Consider the following 18985-nt stretch of genomic DNA (forward strand, 5'->3'; position numbering starts at 1 on the left):
CCTTGATATGTTGGTGAAAATACCTGTTTAAATCCGTAGGTATGCAACATTGTGCTGAATGCATTCTCTGGCAATTATTTAGAGCAATTAGTTCATGATACCACTTGAATAGTAAACCTAAAACGGATACAGTGATTAGTGAACAGAGAGATGTCGTAGTGAGATTGAATACTGTAACTCCAAAATTTTCCAAAAATAAACAAAAAAATACCTATTCAAAAAAGCAGATAGAAACTCACTTGATGCCTTCCTGAGAGACAATCTCCACTCCTTCCAAATTAACACTGTAAGTGTAGACCACATGTGGCTTGAACTCAAAGAAATAGTATCTGCAGCAATTGAGACACTTATACCAAATAAACTAAGAAATGATGGAGCTGATCCCCCTTGCTACACAAAACAGGTCAGAACACTGTTGCATTGTTTAATGAGAAAAGCACACTAAATTTAAACGAATGCAAAATCTCCAAGACTGGTGATCTTTTACCGAATCTCGAAATTTAGTACAGGCTTCAGTGCGAGATTCCTACAATAGTTTCCCCAACAAAACTTTGTCTTGAAACCTGCCAGAAAAATTAGAGATATTTCAGTCGTATTTAAAATATGCTAATGGCAAGACACAGTCAGTCCTTTCTCTGTATGATCAACGGAGATACTACTGATGACAGTGCTGCCAAGGCAGAGTTACAGCCTTCCAAAATTCCTTCACCAAAGAAGATAAAGTAAATATTCCAGAATTCAAATGAAGAACAGCTGGCAACATGAGTAACTTAGTAGTAGATATCCTCGGCATAATGAGCAACTTAAATCACGTAGTAAAATCAAGTCTTCCATTCCAGATGATGTACCGATTAGGTTTACCAAAAGGCAGTAGGGGTAATCCACTAAGTTACAAGCCCACATCATTAATGTTGATATGCAGCAAGATTTTATAACATATATTGTGTTCAAACACTATGAATTCCCTCAAAACGAACTATCTAACACAGTCAACATGCATTTAGAAAACATCTTTCTTATGAAATTCAACTAGCTCTTTACCCACTTGAAGTGATGAGTGCTAATGACAAGGGATTTCATATTGATTCCACATTTCTAGATTTCCAGAATGCTTTCGACACTGTACCTCACAAGCAGCCTGTAGTCAAATTGTGTGCTTCTGGAATATCATCTCAGTTAAGTGACTTGTGTCTTGATTTACTGGCAGAGAGGTCACAGTTCAAAGTAACTGACAGAAAGCCAGCAAGTAAAACAGAACTGGATTCTGACGTACCCCAAGGTAGTGTTACAGACCCTCTGCTGTTCCTTATCTATATAAATGATTAGGGGACAATCTCAGTAGCTGCCTTACATTGTTCGCAGATCATGCTGTCTTTATTGTCTAGTGAAGTCAACAGAAAATAAAAATAAAAAAATTTAAAATTGATTTAAAAATTGGCACTTTTACCTAAATAATAAAAAGTGTGACGTCATCCACATGAGTGCCAAAAGAAAGTGTTGAACTTAGGACACATGATAAATCAGTCAAATTAAAGGCCATAAATTCAATTAAATAACTAAGAATTACAATTATGAACAATTTAAATCGGAAAGAACACGCAGAAAATGTTGTGAGAAAGGCAAACCAGAGACTGCGTTTTATTGGCATATCACTTGGAAGATGCAACAGATCTACTAAAGAGACAGCCTACATTACGCTAGTCTGTCCTCTTTTGGAGTATTGCTGCGCAGTATGGGATCCTTACAAGATAGGATTAATGTAGTACATCAAGAAAGTTCAAAGAAGAGCAGCATGTTTTGTATTACTGAGAAATAGGGAAGAGAGTGTCACACACATGATAGAGGATTTGGGGTGGAAAACATCAAAACAAAGGCGTTTTTCTTTGCGGTGGAGTCTTCTCATGGAATTTGAATTCATAACTTTCTTCTCCAAATGAGAAAGTATTTTGTTGACACTGACCTAAATAGGAGAAATGCTCATCGTAATAAAATAGGGGAAATGAGAGCTCGCTTGGAAAGATATAGGTGTTTGTTTTTTCCACATGTGGTTCAAGATTGGAGTAATACAGCATTATTGTGAAGGTGGTTCAATGAACCCTCTGCCAGGCATTTAAGTTGATTTGCAGTGTATCCGTGTAGACGTAGATGTATATGTAGATGTGATGGATGGCTGTTGAGGTAAAACGACTATCGGCGGGCATCGTATAGGGCACTTGTCACCTCAGTTGAACAGTGCTTTCTCAGGTATAATGGGCACTACTTGCATTGACAAAGGTTTTTTCAGTTTCTTGTGGTATGGAAATGAGCCCCACAAATTTAAACATACAGGTTCCAGTAGATTTGGTCAGCCACCAACAGACACCAATACCCACAAACCTAAGGCCACCAGTGTATTCAGACTTCCTACTGATGCGACACAAGTAGTTTTAGATAACAACAGAGAATATTTATTCTTTTCCAGAATTCATTTATTGTCATTAACAGTATAACTGTCCTACTTGTGTGTTAAGGAAGCTCTTGAGAATGTAACAGCTACAGTGGGATCATTTAAGGAATTGTGTAATGGTAGTATACTGATTCACATTATGTATATATTTTATTTGTATTTCTAAAGTGATGTATAATTGCCATATGATTATTAATAGTTCTGATCCTCATGATGACAGTTCGTCAGGCAACATAACTACTTTACCGAGTACCTCTGGTGATTTGGAAAATATGACACACAAAATTACATTTCCTGTGTCCTCGTTAAAACCTCTGCATTACAGCCTTGTGAACCACGCAGTGCTGACCGACTTCCATGTCATCAGTTCCCTCCTAGTTGTTGTCAGCTTTCCAGACCTTGAAACCAATACTTGTTGTTTGATTTTCTTCTGCCATGTAAATGCTAGTACCAGTTGTCAGATGTTTGTGCTCTTCGGTTACACGCAATGGTGATTATGTTATTGTTGAAAACTAGATCTGGAATAAATTGCTGATTCTGCCATTGACTGCTGTCCCCCTTTACATTTCAATATTCAACAGTTTCTGTGTACCACTAGTAACCAATGGACTCCAGTTTTGTTTCAGGCACTGTATTAAATCAACACATAAACCAAACTGAATGGTAGCGTGCCTGTGCGTTGTGTCACCCATTTGAAGCAAGCAGCCGTAGTTACAGTATCTCCCAAAAGGATGGTTACACTATGTTTGCTACACCTTTCACTAAGTAAGTCGGTAGACGGTCAGACTTTGAAGACTGTCATTGATTAACTATCCTATGATTCTTTCTTTGGGTGGACCTCAGTGCAAAAATTATAGTGTGGTACTCCTTCTCCATAGATGTAGGGCAGAGCATCTGACTATCCAGATTTAGCTTTTCCACAATTTCCGTAAATCACTCCCGGCAAATGCCAAGATGGTTTCTTTGAAATGGCACAGCTGATTTCCTTCCCCAGCATTGAAACATTCTGAGCTTGTGCATCATCTCTCTTGATGTCAGGGGGATGTTGAGCCCTGATCATCCTTTTTCATCCTTATCCAGCAGCATCAGGCAAAGAATCAGTGAGGTTCTTCAAGAATGTATGTCTCCTCAGTACTGGACTTAGGTCCCTTTCACTACTTCTTTGGGTTGTTTTCTGCTATTGTCCTGTTGTTATGCTTTTCATTCCTCACGGATGCATGTCAGTTGAAAGTGGATACTGATGTTCATTCAAGTGATGTCTTTACCATTATGGGTTAACTTGCAAGATCCAGCAGACCTTCAAAGAAAGCCTCTGAATGTACATGGAGGAGAGCCAGCTGCACTCTGTATGACTAGTTGGCTGCGTCCAAACACTGTAACAGTTCACAGGACAGGTTGGAACGTGTGGATCAGGCCACTGAACATCCATACTAATGTCTTTTGGCAAACTCAGAAGGCTGTGTTCCTTTGTGGAATGATAGTTACAACTCTAAATTAATAGCAGTTTCATGTGTGGACCAGTCACAGGAAACCTACTACATTTTGGACTGTGAGACCAAAAGAAGAAAAATCATTAACGGCAGCAAGAAAAGATCAAGGCTGTAGTTTCTGACATTTATTTCTTTAATTGTTCATTTTAACAAGTTTTATGGGAATTTTTGGTTGGATTAGCCGTGTTATTGTATTTAGAAAGACCTTCTAGTGTTTATGGTTCATCCAGCATGCAGCACATGGCCCAGGTCTTGCAGCACATCACATTCATATAAAACCATCTCTTTCATCCAGGAGTAGGAAAACCTCTGCATGTGGGTCGTACAGCATGACACCGCTGCCCCCTTCTTGTTCTGAGTTCATCAGATAGGGTAGTGGAGATCACTGCCAGGGCCAGACTCTGTTCCTAAATTCAATTAAGTGGATAATGAGTTCCACTTAAGTGTGGAAAGTCATTAGAATTTGTTGTAACACATGGTTCAAATGGCTCTGAGCACTATGGGACTTAACATCTTTTGTCATCAGTCCCCTAGAACTACTTAAACCTAACTAACCTAAGGACATCACACAACACCCAGCCATCTCGAGGCAGAGAAAATCCCTGACCCCGCCGGGAATCGAATCCGGGAACCCTGGCGTGGGAAGCGAGAACGCTACCGCATGACCACGAGATGCGGGCTGTAACACATGTTCCAAGTCTTTAATATGAGCTGTAATTACGCAGTGGAGCCCACATGTAAGCACTGCTGACACTGGTTGGGCAATGGCACAACATGTTACTTGTGCGACTGCCAAAGCTAACATGGTACAGAGGGTGTACCATTTATATTGACCACCCTAAATAACTGTTTGTCCAGATACAAAATAAAAAATGTTTCAGGCAAATGTTCTTTAGCCATAACGGAGACATGAATCAGCATGATTGCCTTTGTTGTAGCTTTGTTTTGTAGAAAGATATGAACATCGGTATGACTTTTTTGAATGGCGCCCTGTATTTTTTATTCGGTTATTCATTTCCTCTCCGAAAGACATATTTAAAAATGTATCACAGTGTACCATTCACTGAAACACAACGTCATTAATTACATAACACAACATTGACATTGATTCTCCCAGCGCTTAGTGCAGGTACTCGGGGTAATGGAACACATCCACGCGCTGACGTTGCCAGAGAACAAATGTAAACATAAGTAGAATGCACACCTGTTATTCCGTCAACCGTCATCAGTTGAAGGCTTGTGTGAGTAGAATGTACAATGAAGAGAAGGTAGAAATGTTACTCATCTATGGGGAATGTAAGTTAGCAGAACAGTAATTGCATTTCTGTTTCTTTATGTATGGGTACATTTAGTTCAGTAGTTTAGTCATTTTAAATACTGTTGTGTAGAGTAGGCTTACAGTAAAGGCTGTCCTTCATACAAACTGCATCGACATAATGTTTCCTTTATTGTTGTTGTTGTTAGGCGAAATGCTACGCAGGCTTTGGAACCGTACAGAGAGTGATATCCTGACAAGAACCCACCTTCCCAATGGATGTTTTCTCATCATGTTGTGATGCTTCAGGAAAAGGGAAGTTTCAACCCATGACAATGCATTCGTCTTAGCACTCACACAGACGAAGCTGCTGAAGTTACTCTGCTCACTTCCATTGCTATGAATCCATATGTGAGCACACAACAGCTTGAACACGAGATTGGCATTCCTAAAACCAGTGTACATCGTATTCTTACTTGTAACTGGTTCCATCCTTACCATGTACACCTACATCAAGAATTGCATGGGAATGATTTCCAGAATTGTGTACAGTTCTGTCAGGGGGCACAGCAGCAAATCCTCACCAACCCGAACTTTTTCTCCAATGTTCTATTTACCGATGAGTGTTCCTTCTCAAACAGAGGACAGGTAAATACAAGGAACATGCATTACTGGTCCAGTGACAACCCACGATGGCTTGCGTCAGTGGAGAGTTATTGTCTGGTGTGGGATGCTTGGTACTACAATTATTGGCCCTTATTTTATCAATGGTAGCTTAAATGGCACTGTGTATGCCAACTTCCTCAGACAAATTCTTCCTCCTCTTCTGGTTGAAGTGCCGCTACGAACCAGAATGCTTATGTGGTGTCATGATGGATGTCCAGCACATAATGCCTTGTGTGCACGTCGTGTTCTGAACCATTCCAGATGGACTGCCCGAGGAGGAACAGTTACTTGGTCTCCTAGGTCTCCTGATTTAAATCCTCTGGATTTCTTTCTTTGGGGATGCATCAAAGATGTTGTCTATCATGATATTCCAACAACTCCAGAGGACATGCTGGAATGTATCGTGCTTGCTTGCAATTATCTTCAGCAGGCAACACTGGAAACAGTAATTAATTCTTTCATTCAATGAGTGCACCAGTGTACCTTTGTCCAGGATCATCACTTTTGAGCACCTTTGAATGTTCTACTCTTGGGCAATGGTACTGGAGAGTCAAAGTCAATTTTGTGTTATGCTTTTACTTGGTTTTCATTTGTGTTCTGAGTCTGATCCCGGGTTCAAAGTCAGTGTTGTATTATGTAATTAATAATTTTGTGTTTCAGTGAATGGTACACAGTGATATGTTTCTGAATAGGTCTTGAAGAGAGGATAGGAATTACCGAATAAAAAATACAGGGTGCCATCTAAAAAAGTCATACCGATGTTCATAACTTTATAAAAAACAAGGCTACAATGAGGTTTATCATGCTGATTGATGTCCCCATGATGGTTAAAGAACATTTTCCTGAAACATTTTGTAATTTGCATCTGGACAAAAAGTTATTTAGTGTGGTCAAGATAAATGGAACACCCTGTATAGAGTTTCTTGAAAAATCAGTGGTAACATCATTTCCAAGAACAATAAAGTGTACCGCAGCCTTTTCTCTACTCGGTAAATACTAGAACAGCAAATAATGGATTAGATACAGTCAAAAGGATATTTTCCTTCCATTTTTTAACTAAATTTGATAGACAATACATTTTCCTTGGAGACAGGTTTTTCTCACTGTGCTTCCAAAACAAGGGTCTTACATACTCAAATAATCATGTAAGTATTCAGATTAGTAACATTGTAATGAAGGTGTTGAAGATTATGAACCAATTGTTAATCTGAGTTTTTAAAAAACCAAGAAAATTCTCAGTTGGCACCAGTGTGGTTTCAGGAGTATCAGGATGAGGCTATACAGCAAGTCTTCTTATGCAGACAACTTGTAGTAATCCCTCCCACCCTCTACATCTGGGGTGTAACATCATCTGAGAATGCCATGAATGTGGATTCAATGGCTGACTGTCAATATCCTTATAGTTCTCTTCAAACATTTCTATAGGTATCACACTGATCACAGCAAAATCGTCCCCCTCTTGGCTATGAGCCCTGTGTAGCACTCAAAGAGATGTTTTGCTGTTTTCTGCTCCACCTCTGCACTTGCCAACAACAACCACCAGTTGTAACTTACTTTTAAGAGTTTACAGAAGTGGAATGGTACCAATAACTTTAAGTTCACTTTGCAGAAACCAGCTTGTGTGTCTCATGAAGTGTTTAATCCATCTAAGCTCTCAGTGAGGAATGCTGTTTTGAAATTTAAAAACACTGTGATTAGCTAGAGACTCACTTCAGCGTGTATGACAAAGTTACTGCACTTAAGAAAGTTGATAGTAAATGACCTTTATGCACTGAGTTTCATAGCCTCACCTCCTGGGTAGCAGGTACAGCCCATCTGCTCAAGTTCTAAAAGTCATTGTGCAATCTCATCTTGATTACAGCTGGGCACCTTATGGGTCAGTAATGTCAAATGATTGACATTGTTCCCCATGAGAGGGATTAACCCTAGGACCAATGGTGGAGACCCAACATTTTATTTACATTCCAAAATAAGTAAGACATAAATTTTGAATGTGAGTAGCAGAAATAACACCAGCAATAACTCCACTTCGACAGCTGCCACCCATTCCATACCAAGAAGTCTCTTCCATACAGCCTAGCCTCCCAGGGCCGTCACATCTGTAGTGACTAGCAGTCCCTCTCAAAATATACTGAAGGTCTCACTGAGACCTTCACAGACCATAGCAGAAATACTTCTTTTATATCAAATAAGCAATGGAAAATCCAGGATGGAATAATGACAATATTATGAAAAGGATGGATTGCTACCCACTATATAGCGGAGATGTTGAGTCGCAGACAGGAACAACAAAAAGACTACTAAAACATAAGCTTTCAGCCAGAAGTCCTCCTCCTGAAATTGGTTGGTCATGTGTATGAGGTGCGTTTGCATAAATGTGTGTGTGTATGTATGTTGTCTATCTTGGAAGAAGGCTTTCTGGCTAAAAGCTAATGTGTTTAGCAGTTGTTTTGTTGTGCTTGTCTGTGACTATACCTTTTTTTAAAATATAAGATGTCTTTCACTCCATGAGGCCATCTGGTAAAGCAACTGTATGTAGAATATTTGAAATAAAAACTGTCTTGGTTGCAGTTTACTCTTTTACTAGCAATGCATTTCATGTCCATGGAGTGTTTCCGGATTAGCCTAAAATTTTCCTTTTTCAACATTTTAAAAACCATTAAATCTCTCTGTGCGGGACTGAAGCATGAATCCATTTTAAAAACCATAAAATGGATCTGTGTTAGGCTGAAGCACATTACAAAAATGTAAAAGGAAAAGATCACACTGCATATTCATCTGATTGGACACATGCTTCAGTCTAGCACAGAGCCATTTTATGAGTTTTAAAATGTTGTAAAAGGAAACGTTTGAGATAATCTGAAGATCCCTCACAAAGGCAAAACATGTTTTAATAAGACTGAATTGCAGTGAAGACAGTTTTTAATTCAAAACATTCTTTTATACTTAGTTTTATCATCAATTTCAGTAATAATAAGGTTGTGTTCCTCAGAATATTGGAATATTAAATTACTCAGCATTTAAAAAAATTCTTAAACATTTAAAACCATTTTTTGTAATTTTAAAAATTTTAAATGTGTACATCCTTACAAGTTACAAATTTAGGATTGTTACACACAGTATTGCACATTTTAGTGCATGGTACAATCCAGTAAAAAAATGTATGTCAACCTTTCCAATATATGTGTTACTGTTTTATATATTCTGTACAATCTTCACTTAACATTAAAAAATTGGATAAAACAGGCCTTTTCCACAATTTACAGTTTTTTGTATGTTTTTATCTTTGCATTTATAACACTGATCTCATTTGCCTTTTGGTACTCCCAGATAGCCGTGCACCCAACTGCTGCATGTTAGCTTTATGTGCCACGTATGGTGTTACCAGTTCCAAACTCAGATATTGGAGAAATGTGTGTTTGCTCTGTGTACTACAAATGCATTGATACCAACATTATATTCATAACACATAGCATCAACCACATCCACTCCACTCTTTGTTGAATTATAGAATGTAATAATTTCTGGCTACTTCAAATCACCTGTTTGTACATCAATTTTATTGTTTGTCAGCGTTGGTGGCAGCAAGATTTCACATTTATATTTCTTTGGTACATATGACACCAATGTGAAACGATCACTAAATTTGAATGTGGATAATGTAGTTCTCTATTTTTGTTAGGCAAGAATTCAAAAGGATTTTTTCTTTTATTTTTGTTCAGTGTTCCTATAGTGTAAAATCGGTGTAAAGTTTTCTAGCAAGATTGTAACCTGTGAACAAATTGTTACGTGTAATATTTCTTCCTGTTCCTTTCACTGGCAATAAAAGTGCGAACACAGCCTTGTCAGTTGTGTTAATCACTTGGAAAATACCTGCAGATTGTTGTCCCATCTGTACTTGTTAATTATTTACGTAGTATGTGTTTCCATCTGCCAAGTGATGGTAAGTACAACAAATTACCCATCTCTAGCTGCCACTCTTCCTACCACAATGACCTCCATCTGTTCAGACTCCACCAGTCCTTCACCCTCACCAATGTAGTCCTGCAAAACCTCCTCGCAGTACCTTCTCTTCATCTGTAAAATTCTCCTGCTTTGCTATCACAAATCCCTGAATCCCATAACGCACATTGAAACTCTTGCCCTCAAAGAGCTAGAGCAACATGCATGCTGCCTCAAAAAACTCTCTACTATGTTCACTTCCTATTCCCACCTTGGTCTACCACTATCCACCATATCTACAACAAGCTGCGAGCTGCAAACCTCCCCCAAGTCCCATCATAGCTGATAAACCCTGTCTTGCTGACCTACTACATTTGCCCCACCCTAAAACTCCCTCCCACCACCACACAGAATCCAGAACCTAAACAGTCCCAAAACATAATCATGAACCTTTCCTCCAAAACCCTTAGCACTGCAGAAGTATCAATCCTTTCCAAAGGCCTCACTTTTTGGCCCGCTCCCAAATTCAATCACAGAGGACTTTTTAAAGACTTTCCTTCTCCCGGTCCCTTCAGTGGAAACAATTTTTTGCCACCAACCCTACCAATCAGACTCAACCAAAGATTAATGTTGAATCCTGCCTGACTCAGTTCACTCTTCCATCCAACTGTGATCCACCCCCACTGCCCCCAAACAGAATTTAGCCACAGAAAGAATCGCCATCCACCACTTATCCCCACTGCCCCCAAACAGAATTTAGCCACAGAAAGTATCGCCATCCACCACTTAACTGCCCCCAAACAGAATTTAGCCACAGAAAGAATCGCCATCCACCACTTAAAAAGTGATCCTGGCTTCATAATCATACTTGCTGACAAAGGCTCCACCACTGCTGTTTCGAACCTCGAGGATTACCTAGCCGATGGACTCGGCCAGCTGTCAGATTCATCCACCTACAAACCCTGCCACAGCGACCCCTCCTCTCCCATTCACTTCACCTGGTCCTATTCAAGCCAACAAGCCAACTTCTTCAATGTTGACCTCCACCTCAAATATGGCTACATCTGTTCATATCAAACCTACCAAACACCAGCAATAACTCCACTTTGGCAGCTGCCACCCATTCCATACCAAGAAGTCCCTTCCATGCAGCCTAACCTCCCTGGGCCGTTACATCTGTAATGGCTAGCAGTCCCTCAAAATATACTGAAGGTCTCACTGATAATTACCCTCCCAACCTTGTACAAAAACAGATCTCCCGTGCCTTATTTCTTCTTAACTACAGACCTATATCATTGACGTCGGTTTGCAGTAGGGTTTTGGAGCATATACTGTATTCAAACATTATGAATCACCTCGAAGGGAACGATCTATTGACAAGTAATCAGCATGGCTTCAGAAAACATCACTCTTGTGCAACGCAGCTAGCTCTTTATTCGCTCGAAGTAATGGCCGCTATCGACAGGGGATCTCAAGTTGATTCCGTATTTCTAGATTTCCGGAAAGCTTTTGACACCGTTCCTCACAAGCGACTTCTAATCAAGCTGCGGAGCTATGGGGTATCGTCTCAGTTGTGCGACTGGATTCGTGATTTTCTGTCAGGAAGGTCGCAGTTCGTAGTAATAGACGGCAAATCATCGAGTAAAACTGAAGTGATATCAGGTGTTCCCCAGGGAAGCGTCCTGGGACATCTACTGTTCCTGATCTATATAAATGACCTGGGTGACAATCTGAGCAGTTCTCTTAGATTGTTCGCAGATGATGCTGTAATTTACCGTCTAGTAAGGTCATCCGAAGACCATTATCAGTTGCAAAGCGATTTAGAAAAGATTGCTGTATGGTGTGTCAGGTGGCAGTTGACGCTAAATAACGAAAAGTGTGAGATGATCCACATGAGTTCCAAAAGAAATCCATTGGAATTCGATTACTCGATAAATAGTACAATTCTCAAGGCTGTCAATTCAACTAAGTACCTGGGTGTTAAAATTACGAACAACTTCAGTTGGAAGGACCACATAGATAATATTGTCGGGAAGGTGAGCCAAAGGTTGCGTTTCATTGGCAGGACACTTAGAAGATGCAACAAGTCCACTACAGAGACAGCTTACACTACACTCGTTCGTCCTCTGTTAGAATATTGCTGCGCGGTGTGGGATCCTTACCAGGTGGGATTGACGGAGGGCATCGAAAGGGTGCAAAAAAGGGCAGCTCGTTTTGTATTATCACGTAATAGGGGAGAGAGTGTGGCAGATATGATACACGAGTTGGGATGGAAGTCATTACAGCAAAGACGTTTTTCGTTGCGGCGAGACCTTTTTACGAAATTTCAGTTACCAACTTTCTCTTCTGAATGCGAAAATATTTTGTTGAGCCCAACCTACATAAGTAGGAATGATCATCAAAATAAAATAAGAGAAATCAGAGCTCGAACAGAAAGGTTTAGGTGTTCGTTTTTCCCGCTCGCTGTTCGGGAGTGGAATAGTAGAGAGATAGTATGATTGTGGTTCGATGAACCCTCTGCCAAGCACTTAAATGTGAATTGCAGAGTAGTCATGTAGATGTAGATGTAGATGTAGATGAGTTACCCACCACCTCCCAAAGGCCTACCATCTGGCCGCAGATGAGTCTTCCCCTTGTGACTCCGTACCACGCAGGACTGAAGCAGGTGAATTACATTCTCTGTTAGGGATTTGACCACCTCTCACAGCACCCTGAAATGAGGAATGTCCTACACAATATCCTTCCCACTGCTCCCACAATGGTATTCCACTGCCAACTGAACCTATGCAGTATCATTGTCTATCCCTACATAACACCTGCCCCCTACATAACACCTGCCTCTTTTCTTGTAACCCTGTAAGAGACCTAGATGCAAGACCTGTCCCATACCTCTTCTCACCACCACCTACTCCAGTCCAATCACAAGCATCACGTATCCCATCAAAGGCAGGACTACCTTTGAAACCAGTCATGTGATGTACAAGTTAAGCAGCAACTACTATGCTGCACTCAACATGGCCATGACAACCAACATGCTGTTTCCAGAATGAGACTTTCACTCTGCAGTGGAGTGTGTGCTGATATGAAACTTCGTGGCAGATTAAAACTGTGTGCCGGACCGAGACTCGAACTCGAGACCTTTGTCTTTCGCGGGCAAGTGCTCTACCATCTAAGCTACCCAAGCATGACTCGCGCCCCCTCCTCACAGCTTTACTTCTGCCAGTACCTCGTCTCTACCTTCCAAACTGTACAGAAGTTCTCCTGCGAACCTTGCAGAACTAAAGAAGTAAAGCTGTGAGATCGGAGCGTGAGTCGTGCTTGGGTAGCTCATGGTAGAGCACTTGCCCCTGAAAGGCAAAGGTCCCAAGTTCGAGTCTCGGTCCGGCACACAGTTTTAATCTGCCAGGAAGTTTCATATCAGCACACACTCCGCTGCGGAGTGAAAGTCTCATTCTGGAAACATCCCCGAGGCTGTGGCTAAGCCATGTCTCCGCAATATCCTTTCTTTCAGGAGTGCTAGTTCTGCAAGATTCACAGGAGAGCTTCTGTAAAGTTTGGAAGGTAGGAGACAAGGTACTGGCAGAAGTAAAGCTGTGAGAATGGGGCATGAGCCGTGCTTGGGTAGCGCAGATGGTAGAGCACTTACACACGAAAGGCAAAGGCCCCGAGTTCGAATCTCGGTCTGGCACACAGTTTTAATCTGCCAGGAAGTTTCAACACGCTGTTTGTCCTCACGAAGGGCCATTGACAAACTATGGCCAAGAAACAGCTGGACCCCCCCCCCCCCCCCCCCCCGGTTGCTGAGCACGCTGCCCAACACTACTTTCTTTATTTCAGTGACTGCTTCACAGCCTGTACCATCTGGATCTTCCCACCAACACCAGCTATTCTGAATTAGGCATATGAGAACTCTCTATGCAGTATATCATATGTTTCCATAACCCTCCTGGCCTGAACCTTCATTTTTCGTTGTCCATACTCATCTAGCCCTTCACTGTTCCTATTCCAGCACTACACAGCCCTCTATTTCACCAGTGCAACCAGTCTTTATTACTTCTCCCTTTTCTCCAACCCCTCTCTCTCCTCCTCTGCCGCTTGTATAACCTCCCAACTGCGCCTAGCTGCTCTACCCTCTCTCTGCCTCATCCCTGCTCACTCCCACACTTACCATCTCACTTTACCATCTCACACGCCTACCCTGCTATCCCTCACCCTACTACGCCAACCTTATCCTTACTCCCACCACCCAGTTGCCTCTCCCATCATGCACTGCTGCTCGCAGTCTGACTTCAGCTGCCAGAGACACTGTGTGTGTGTGTGTGTGTGTGTGTGTGTGTGTTTTCCCTGTATTCGATAAAGGCTTTGTTGGCATTAAAGCTCATTTTCCAACAGTCCTTTTGTTATGCCTATCTGCAACCTAGCATCTCCACTATATCCGGCTGCACGTCCTGAAGCACCTTCCCACAGTTTGTGCGACTTCCTCCGTCGGAGGTTCGAGTCCTCCCTCGGGCATAGGTGTGTGTTTTGTCCTTAGTGTAAGTTAGTTAAAGTTAGATTAAGTAGCGTGTTAGCCTATGGACTGGTGACATCAACAGTTTGGTCCCTTAGTAACTCACCACCTACTACCAGTTATCCTTTTAGTAGAATTCCTCCATAACATCAAGTTTTGGGGGCCAACTTGTCATGTTTTTTACATTAATCTCTTGGATGATTGTTATCTACCACGTCTCAAAAGAAAATGAAATCTTCACAATGACATTCTTCGAGGAAAGATTACTGCCCCTGTCACCCAAGTATATCAAAATTCTTCCATATTTATTTTGCCTCCATGAGGAAAGATAGAAGTCTACAAAACACCCAAAACTGCCTTAAACTTCTCTTTTTCAAGTTTGTTGCAATACTTTGTTCACTTTTGTAAAGAGATTTTGTGTGATCTGCGTCCTCTAATATGAAATCCAGCAAATCATTGTCAGTGAATATCCTTCAGGCCTAAACAATGCTGTTAGCATTTCTGGCTACACCACTGACACCAGGCTAATGTGTTACTAGATTGTGAGATCTGGATTGGATATTTTGGTTGGAAACATTTTTCAGCCATTTAGTTTTCCTTTTCTTGACAAATATTAAGGTGATAGTTCATATGAAAAGTGATCACATTTCTGACAGGATTAAAAATGTTGTCTTTGCTGTCCTGCTGCTGGTCAGTTATTATATTTCCTTTCATGATCACTCTCAGGAACAAAATTAGGATCTGTGTATGATTAATCAGTATTACTTTCTAATAATGTTTTATTTCTTCTTCGGTTCTCTCCCTGGTTTATTTGATGCTACCAAGCCATTTTTGAGTAGTTTTATTGTATGCAGTCAGTGGAACTAGAAAAGTGCATAAGCATAAAAAGCTAACGTAAATGAATAGGCTGGATCTTGCAAATCCATATCATGTCATTCATTCCCATGTCAATAATCAACTGATGAACAAAGTGGGGTGATGAAACACTTAGTGATCTCAGGAATGTTAACTGCAAGCTACAATGAATGACTTAACTTATAAATAGCATACTCTTGAGGATATTTTAAAACAAAATCCACCATGATCTTGGAGGACCCAGCCTGTTCCGTCTAGGATTAAGCTGGCAGTGGGGAGGATATAAGACCAGACCTGTATCTATTCTCTGAGCTGAGGCTAGTGACCAATCACTTATCATCCAGTAGCAGTTCCTCATTGTATGCCAGGCATACTACCTATTGGCCACGCTAAAGTCATACTCATGTAATAGTGTTGGTTTATTGATCTTTTCATGGTTTCAGATTTTTTAGTTCAGAAGATTTTTACAACCAAGCACCTAAAACTCCCAATTATTGTCATAACCGTGTGTGTGTGTGTGTGTGTGTGTGTAAGGATAAAGAATATACAATAAAACTCACAAAATAGTTAACAGTATGTGTGGAGAATATGTAATACCGTGTGTGTGTGTGTGTGTGTGTGTGTAAGGATAAAGAATATACAATAAAACTCACAAAATAGTTAACAGTATGTGTGGAGAATATGTAATACACCTAATGACAAATCCGTACCAAAAACACAAATTAAAACAAGGTTATTTGATTGCCCATTCAAATTTCAAAATAGATAAAACAATCAAATGTTCATTACATAACCTTTTCAGGTACTACTTGGGAAATATAAACTACAGTTTTAATTTCTCTTGTTGTCTGCAGGACACAAATGAGCATCGTTAGATCTTCCAGTGTTTAGGAATAAATAGTAACCGTCCAAACCACCTTTTTTTCTTCTTCATTCCCTCCCTCACTTCTTGCAATTCCCCCCCACCACCACCACAAAAATTCATGATGACTGAATTGGGGGCTATAACCAATGTTGGTCTTTGGCAAGAGAAGTGAAAAAAAACCCTGTGAATTAGATTGATACTATTTATTCTTGTATATATCAAATTCCTGAAGTTTCAACTGGCTGCCAAAATTTCTTCCACTGTATGCTCCCTCCACTGCTTGTACTTACTACTGAAAGGAGTGGGGAAGATGTTTTGGCCTATGGAATGAAATCCCTAAAGAAAGCAATGAGATGCTTGTTAGAACAAAGATAGGTCATAAATGTGTACTTAAAAGAATTTCACTTGTTTTGTTCCCACAGTATAGATGACATATACCGTATTTACTCGAATCTATGCGCAGTTTTTTTCGGGTTTTGTAATCCAAAAAACCGCCTGTGGTTTAGAATCGAGTGCAAAGTAAGCAGAAGTTCTGAAAATTGTTGGTAAGTGCCGCCACAACTAACTTCTGCTCTCAAATATATGTAGCACTACACAGACATGCTTTGCAGGCACAAAGATAAATACTGGCACCAAAAGCTCTGCGTCAGCAAAAAAAAATGGTGGAAGACGAGCTTTTTTTTCTCCACCCCGAGTTTCATACATTATCCAATGAAGTAAATAAGAATTCCGTATTGTTCATCTTCGAATGTAGCAGCATTTCAATGAACTACGAAAATCCGACTGGCAAGACTGTTTGGGATGTTTGTCAATATGGCCAACTCTACGTTCTGAATTTTTGCCTACTTGTGAGAAGAGATGGTTGCTAATAAGAACTTTTATGAATTGTGAATCACATGCAGTATTCTCTTCACCATAAAATAATACGAATATAAACATTTTGCCATGTTCTTTCGTGTTTGTTGCTATCTCATTTAAATCCTGTCTGCCTAATAAACTACGAAACTAGGGCGAGACAACAGCAAACGTGGAAGAATATACATACATGTCATGTTTATATTCATATTATTCTTGTGCCTAATAGTGATACAGTCAGAAATGAAACACGGGAACTGACTAGATGTTTAAATCTAAGATGACTCCAATTTCTGTGCAGAATGTAATGTACTAAAGCGGCGTCTGCAAAGATTTTCAAACGGAGAAAATTTTTCGCTAAACTCTTGTTCAGAACATCTTCTATCAGATGCAGTCTATTATTTGGTACTTATTGATCATTATCAAAGAAAGCAGCAGTGTAAGTAACAACAAACAACAAATAGCAGTCTATTGCCATTGTTTCAGTAATGAGTCGATTCCTCAAAAAAAAAAAAAAAAAAAAAAAAAAAAAAAAAAAAAAAAAAAAAAAAAAAAAAAAAAAACGGCAGTGTGCACAAAAGCAAGTCATGCTACAGGCCGTAAACACTCATTATCAGAATGCGACAAACAATGCACGACACAGTACAATAATGCATTTTCAGCTTAGAGTGACGTAACACTTACAACAAAGAGAACGACACCGATCAGATCAAAGAAAAATAAGCAATAAATTCAAATCAGATGAAGCACGTGAAAACGGATACCCATATAAATAGGGAAGGAGCGCCTGACACTTAGCAATGGCTACCTGGTAATGCTTAACTGCTAAGCTCACGACTCGAACCAAACTACTGTAGCTGTATCGTCATTCATTCGACCTTAATTGTGTCTCATATTACAATGGACCAACTTTGTTTCGCTTTGGAGGTGTGGCCTAAAACTTTTCTCTCCCCTTGAATTTTGAGTCTCAAGTTTCAGCTGCGGCTTAGATTCGGGAAAATTTGTTTTCCTTGATTTCGAGTCTCACTTTTCAGGTGCGGCTTAGATTCGAGTAAATATGGTAATCTAAGAGTGTAACATCAGTTACTTCCAATGCACCTCATGCAACAAATGAAAATTACAAAATTCTATATTACGATGGTTTGCAAAAATCAGTATTCTTTAGTCAATACAACAATGCATTTATGGCTACACATGTGCACTGAAATATGGTGGTCGTGAATTTTTTAACTATTACAGAAATATTGTTTCTATAATAGTAATCAAAGTTCTGGCTGAATGTAAATAATTAAGGAATGTAGGAGATGACTCACCAGGTAGAAGTGTTGAGTCGTGACGCACACACACACACACACACACACACACACACACACACACAAGAAACTGTGTGTGCAACCGGCACAACATAGGTGCACTTTGTGTGTGTGTGTGTGTGTGTGTGTGTGTGTGTGTGTGTGTGTGTGTGTGTGTGTGTGTGTGTGTGTGTCATGTCCAAGGATGTCTGCTGCAAGCTAGCAAAGTTTTCATTCTCTTTTATATGTGCATGTTGATGAGTCAATGCTCCTGCTGTTTGGTGAATGGTCTTCTTGGTTCCTTAATTATTAATGTGAAAGAAATGTTAGTGTAAATCATTATATGAATTGATGTGTGTGCAAGAACATATCACCCATAACAGCCCATGTTGTTGCTAGGTGGAGACCACATGCCTACGTTTGGTGATAATAGATGACTGCAGAGATGCTGATGTCCCATTATTTGAACTTACATTTCTGCAGTTGCAACTGAAACAGGAACTTGGTGGTGCTGGAAACTCCTCTTTCTGTCTATGTGGTGATTATTATAACAGGCTCTTGTCTGGCTGGGAGCCCTTCCTTGAACCATGGGGGTAAGAAACAAGTATCTTTACAGCTAAATCAAAACATGAAGTTTATTATATCAACAAGAACAATTATATATTTTTGGGGTAATAATGTGTCTAATATATAATGTAATATGAGAATATAATATAATAGTGATTGGTGACTCCATGGAGTGCTGTGTGCACAATGAACATATATGTTAAATTAAAAGGAAGGTCAGCATTGGCCATAATATTGATGGT

The 18985-nt window shown here is 40.1% G+C and overlaps 1 protein-coding gene across 2 annotated transcripts in view; it reads left to right on the plus strand.

Moving 5' to 3' along the window:
• The window catches only part of LOC126354004 (intermembrane lipid transfer protein VPS13D), a 488122-nt gene that overhangs the window by 260338 nt on the left and 208799 nt on the right, over positions 1 to 18985 (plus strand). For both annotated transcript variants that reach the window (XM_050003313.1, XM_050003314.1), the window contains exon 40: positions 18576 to 18769. In XM_050003313.1, coding sequence (XP_049859270.1) covers positions 18576 to 18769 — 194 coding nt within the window. The remainder of the gene's footprint in view (positions 1 to 18575; positions 18770 to 18985) is intronic.

Source organism: Schistocerca gregaria, chromosome 3 (genome assembly GCF_023897955.1).
Source record: "Schistocerca gregaria isolate iqSchGreg1 chromosome 3, iqSchGreg1.2, whole genome shotgun sequence".
Lineage (NCBI taxonomy): Eukaryota > Metazoa > Arthropoda > Insecta > Orthoptera > Acrididae > Schistocerca > Schistocerca gregaria.